This window comes from Neolamprologus brichardi, chromosome 16 (assembly GCF_056152115.1).
Source record: "Neolamprologus brichardi isolate AB-2024 chromosome 16, ASM5615211v1, whole genome shotgun sequence".
Taxonomy (NCBI): Eukaryota; Metazoa; Chordata; class Actinopteri; order Cichliformes; family Cichlidae; genus Neolamprologus; species Neolamprologus brichardi.
Window position 1 is genome coordinate 19,632,803 of NC_142119.1, and position 6,000 is coordinate 19,638,802.

Genomic DNA, 6,000 nt, shown 5'->3' on the forward strand with positions numbered 1-6,000 from the left:
TTTGTGTTTTCCTGTTTTTATGGCAGGTGGTCTAATAATTGTGTTAAACACTGTATAAGAATTACACAAAAGGTATAACTTCCGACTTTACAGTATTTTACTTTTGTCTATAAATTTGCAGAAATTTCTGATGCATATTCTGTTTGGATGAAAATAACTGGTAACTATTTGAGGTGCCGTGCATAAGGGTTAAATGGCACTGCCATAACCATGACATCACATGACACTAAATGTGAATGTTTATGGATAGAGCCAATAAGTGTAAGAAAAACCAACGTTATTTTATTATTTTGAAACTATAATAAGGAGTGTGTAATTCTGGTTTTAGAAGTAGCTTTAAAAGTTGTAACTATTGTAGAAGTTAGCCAACGCAATTGCAAGAAATGTGTAAAGTCAGTTGTTTGGAATAAAATGCTCATCAGAGAATAAACGTGCAGTGTTCAGTGAAAAGGCCATGGCATTTAGTCTGCATATTTCATGACTGACTCTCCACTCTTTCTTCCTGTTCCTCAGAAAATAAAGACTATGATGCATATTTGTCTTACACCAAAGTGGACCCTGACCAGTGGAGTCAGGAGACCCGGGAAGAGGAGCGCTTTGCCTTGGAGATCCTCCCTGATGTTCTGGAGAAACATTATGGCTACAAACTCTTCATCCCAGATCGAGACCTCATCCCATCAGGAAGTAAGACTGTGTGTGTTTGTATGTATGCATGCTTGCACATGTTTGAAATGTTTGTGCCATACTGTAAACAGTTGTATAGGTGTTTGTTTGTTTCTACTATATATTCTATATTGGGGGAAATAATTATTTGATCCCCTACTGAATTTGTAAATTTGCTCACTTACAAAGAAATGTCCAGTCTCTAATTTTATGATAGTCTCATTTTAATGGAGAAAGACTTTAAAATATTGAGTGACAATGAGCGAAATAAGTATTTGATTCCAGACCAACACGCTAGAATTCTGGCTCCCACAGACTGGCTGTGTGCCCACATGGCACACAGATTACAATCAATCAATTACAGATGCTTGTGATATCAAACGATTATGTGCATAAAGCACAGAATCAATTTCTTGGGAAGACCAAGAAATGTGGTAAGACCAAACAGCTGTTAAAGGATGTCAGGGAGCAGCCTATAGACCTGCACAAGGCCACAATGGACGACAAGACCATCAGCAAGAATCTTGGTGACAAGGTGACAGCTGCTGGCGTGATTCAGAAATGGAAGAAAAACAAAACCTTGTGTCAACCTCAGTCTATACAAGATCTTCCCTCATTGGGTGAGGATGATCATGAGAAAGGTGATAGATCAGGTCAAAAATACACGGGAGGTGCAGTTGGGACCAAAGTCACCAAGAACATCATTGATAGCGCACAACAAGAGTTCCCACTGTTTAACAAGGCACATCTACAGGCCCATCTCTGCTAGTGGGCATCTAAATAATTCAGAGAAGGCATGCATGAAAGTGCTGTGGTCAAATGAAACCTAAATCAAGCTCTTTGGTATCAACTCGACCCGCCGTGTTTGGAGGAAGAGAAATACTGAGTATAACCAAAGGATCACCATCCTCCACTGAAGTGGAAATATTATACTTTTGGGCTGTTTCCCTGCTCAGTCAGAACACTGAAGGTGGGTCATGGATGGGTCTTCCAGCATGAGAATGACCCAAAACATGCCACCAAGGCAACAACAGATCTAAAGAAGAAGCACATTAAGGTCACAGAGAGGCCTAGCCAATCTCCAGACCTATAAACAAACTGTGGAGGGAGCTTAGAGTTGCCAAGCAGCAGCCAAGAAATGTAAAGGATTTAAAGTTTCTATAAAGAGGAGTGGGCCAATATCCATCCCACATCTCTCTGGTGCTTACCAACGAGGCTTTCTCTACAGAGTACCAAGTCATGTTTTGCTTAGGCATCAAATACTTCTTTCAATCTGTGACTTTTATATAATGTCTTTTTTCTGGAATTTGGTTGATGTTCTGTCTTTTCATTAAAACTAAATTACCATTATTGGAGATTGTTAATTTCTTTGGAAGCAGGGTACATGTATACATATACATATACATAGATTGTCACAGTCTGTTTTGTCTGTGTTGTTTGTTTTCACCATTGTTTTTCCACCGTCACTGTCTTGTGTTTCAATGTCCGGTGCTGTCAGGGCAGAATCAAGTAGAGGATGCTCACAAGTGATGAATAGATGAATATTTCAAAGTTAAAATAAGGGAAGAGGAGGGAAATGCAATATTCAATGCAATACTGTCAACAAGAACCCTTTTTTTCTTGTATTGTCTCAAACCTCTCTGGATTAAAGCACTAGATCATAGCATTTCTCACTAGCTGTTCCCATACTGTGTACTACAGATATGGGAATACAGTATGCGGTGTGTACCGGGAGCCGATATATTGAGCAAATTTATCATCCTCGCTGGTTTTTATCCATGTATTAATAAATCCATGAAAATTCTGTCTGAACATATTCTCATGCGTGCTAACTCTGTTTAGCAGTCTGTCTTTGCCAGTGGTACACAGTGTGCTCTAGTTAGTAGCGATGCTGTGTGTTTCTACTGTAGGCTTCATGTGAGAAAGATAAAACGCAAACACGTCCTAGCTGGTCCAGACAGAATTAAACATCAGTGGGTAATGTGTGAAGGCTCTGAGCCCTGCTGACTGAGCCGCTTCTATCCTTTAATCAAAAGAAAATTGCTGCCAGCACCACTGCCAAGTAAAATCATTGCAGATGAATGTCCAATCAGAGAAACATGGTATGTGATTAATCGTATGTGAAATAAAAAGATGACTGAGAGGGGACGCAGCCACGCTTCTGACAGTGTTGAGCATGTTTCTGTGTCTGTAATGTGTTCTGCCTGTGACCTGAATGTTAAAATGTTTATGTTTAGGTCTCACCAATGAGCATTACCAGGATGACACGCGGCTCTTTAGAGGTACTCGCCTTCGGTCTTTTCCTCTTGCATCAGCTGCTTTCATGCTTAGAGTGGCACCATTGTGTGATCTGAAACATCAGGCCCGATTCAATAGCGAGCTCAGCCCTAATCCTATAAAGTGTGCAGCTTTATCAATCACTGGTTTGCAGTTAGAGCCATATGGATCTGCTCTATGTGCATAAAATGTTAATTTATATGCTGCACCTTTGTGCACACTTAAAGCTCCATATTAAACGGGTGTTAGTAGACCAGATACCTGTCACTGTCTTGTGTTTTGTGTCTGATGCTGTCTGTGTGTTCATCCATCACTGTGTTGTGGCCCTGTTCTCATTAGGTGAAAACAATGCTCACTGCAATGTTTTGCCACACTTGTGTCACATAAATTTTTGCTCTTCTCTTTCCTTACCGCTTCTTTCCCGCAGCCTACATCGAGGACGTGGCCCGCTGTGTAGACCAGAGCAAACGCCTCATCATAGTTATGACACCCAACTACGTAGTGCGGCGAGGCTGGAGCATCTTTGAGCTGGAGACGCGACTGCGCAACATGCTGGTGACGGGTGAGATCAAAGTCATCCTGATCGAATGTGCCGAGTTGCGCGGAATCATGAACTACCAGGAAGTGGAGGCGCTTAAACACACCATTAAGACCCTTACTGTCATCAAATGGCGTGGAACCAAGAGCAACAAGCTCAACTCCAAGTTCTGGAAGCAGCTGCAGTATGAGATGCCCTTCAGACGCACGGAGCCCATGCTCACGCATGAGGCGGCACTAGACGTCAGCGAGCAGGGCCCATTCGGAGAGCTGCAGACTGTTTCTGCCATGTCCATGGCGGCAGCCACTTCCACAGCCATGGCCACCGCCCACCCAGAGCTGCGCTCCTCGTTCCACAGCACCTACCACACCACCATGAGGCAGAAACACTACTACCGCAGTTACGAGTACGACATGCCCCCAGGAGGGACCTTGCCACCTCTCTCATCTCTGGGAAACCAGCACACCTACTGCAACATCCCACTCACACTGCTGAACGGACAGAGGCCACCCGGGAAGAGCCGAGAGCACAGTCTGGAGGAGGGGCACGCCAACAACGCCATGCTCCCTCTGCTGCCCAGGGAAACCAGCATCTCCAGCGTCATCTGGTAATGGCAAGCAGACTCGGCGCCAGCTTTAGGAAGATTGGTCAACGTCAGACATGACGAGGTTACAGTCTGGCAGTTCTTAGGAACACAGTTCGAGGTTGTGATTATGGCAAAAAGCATTTGGATCCGTATGGCTCCGGCAGCTAGTCATGGAGGTAAAGCAGGTTCCTGGACGTGGTTTGTCTTGTTGTTCATTCGGACTGCACCTCGTTTCGAGAGGATGTTTTCTATGTGGAACTACAGGGGATAATGCGAACACACTGTTTCATTAACTAGCGAGAAATGGACTCACAAGGACTCCATGGTGAAGAACCAACACACTATGGCAATTATTCACAGGAACCAATGCACACACACACGCATACACAGATACAAGAAATTGCATCCATACAAGCAAAAGGAAAACAGGGTCTGTACATATATTTCAATTTATTTGTAGCATCAGTGTTTTCCTGTTTTGTTCTTTTGTTTATTTTATTCAATCATGTTTGTTGCCTTCTCTAATGTAGGACTTTTGCTTTAACTTGTCATAAAGAGTTGTATATTTTTAATCTTTTTCTCTTTTTTTGTCTCTTTTTCTTTTTTTATTTCTTATTTTGTAACACGCTCGATAGGAAAGCCAATATGACATGTGCGTGCGCTGTTGTGTTCCTTTGTTTGTTTGTTTAAAAATCTTTGTTGTTTAAAGAGAACTTTTTTTTTTTTTCGAACTTTGGGAAACGCCTGGACATTTCAGGAGCTTTGAGGAGCTAAAACTTGTTTTCGTTTACCTGTAAAAGGTGTATCTAGTTTAAAAGGAAACTCTCTCTTTTTTAAAAAAAAAAAATAGAATATGCAAAAAGAAGGAGAAGCTGGCAAAAATATATTGTCTCGTGGGACTGAAAAGGAGGAGTGGTTGGGGAGCAGCGCTCGTCCTCTCCAAGCAGATAGACTGGCAGATCTCTCTCTAAAGCTTCATATTTTCTATTGAAACAAACAGCCTTGCTGTTTTAGAGTGATAGTGAAATGCCTCACCTTAAAAAGAAATCTGTAGATTATTTTAAAAAGAATTCTATTTTTATAACTGAAAAGAGTTTGCTTGAGATGTCATACTTATTTGCATTTCATCTTCCATAGAAAGAGGATTTGTGTATAAGTGTTATGCTGGTTTTGTGCCCTTCGGTGTGGCTCCTGGTTTGTTAAAGAGATTAAGGTGGCTTTTGAATCCCACATGACAAAAAAATGTCGTCTGCTCTTCTAGATTCAAAGGTAAAGCATTTTCAATGTTTTGGTTTAAAAAAAAAAACAGTATTATTCCCATCCTGATAATTCATTTGGTTCATATGGATAGTTCATGTTTAAGGAAAGAAAAGAATTCCTTTTGTGTTTTGAAAGACTTTTTACATATATTTGAAGGTGTGATTTTTGAGTATGCATAGCAAATAGATATGTATTCTATATATAATATAGATATTTATATAAATATATAAACACAATTTTCACTTGGAAAGAAATGTCTATCTTTATAGAAACACAATCATGATCAGTTGCCCTTACTTTCTCACTGCACATTAAAAACATTGATTTCCTTTTGATGTTTTCCTTTTGTGTCCAAGTTGAACCAGCGGTAATTCATAACGCTTTTTTTTTTTCATTACCACATGATTTTGTAATGGCTAGAGTCAGCTACATCCACCAGATGTGAAACAGGACATTTGAATCAGTGATCAGCCCTGGGAAATCTGGCACAGGGTAAATGAACAAGTGTTTCAGTACTATTGAAATAAGTCTTTAAACAAACTGTGCCTTGAACGTCCAGTTCATAGACGTTATAAAGATCTTTCTATACAGTCTATGATCCAGCTGCTCTTTCTGGTGGATAACACCGAAATGCTGTAATACTAGACTCATTGGAAGGTGGTGTCCATGTGTGTAC

General features: G+C 41.0%; 1 protein-coding gene across 4 annotated transcripts in view; it reads left to right on the top strand.

The window, feature by feature from the left end:
* The window catches only part of il1rapl1a (interleukin 1 receptor accessory protein-like 1a), a 163,573-nt gene extending 157,944 nt beyond the window's left edge, over positions 1-5,629 (top strand). For 3 of the 4 annotated variants that reach the window (XM_087829945.1, XM_087829947.1, XM_087829946.1), the window contains exons 10-11: positions 514-684; positions 3,368-5,629. In XM_087829945.1, the coding sequence (XP_087686071.1) occupies positions 514-684; positions 3,368-4,089 (893 nt within the window). In that variant the 3' untranslated portion in view covers positions 4,090-5,629. Of the gene's footprint in view, positions 1-513; positions 685-2,900; positions 2,946-3,367 lie in introns of all 4 variants that reach the window. The other variant, XM_087829948.1, reaches the window with a different exon arrangement.
* Positions 5,630-6,000: the final 371 nt, after the last annotated feature.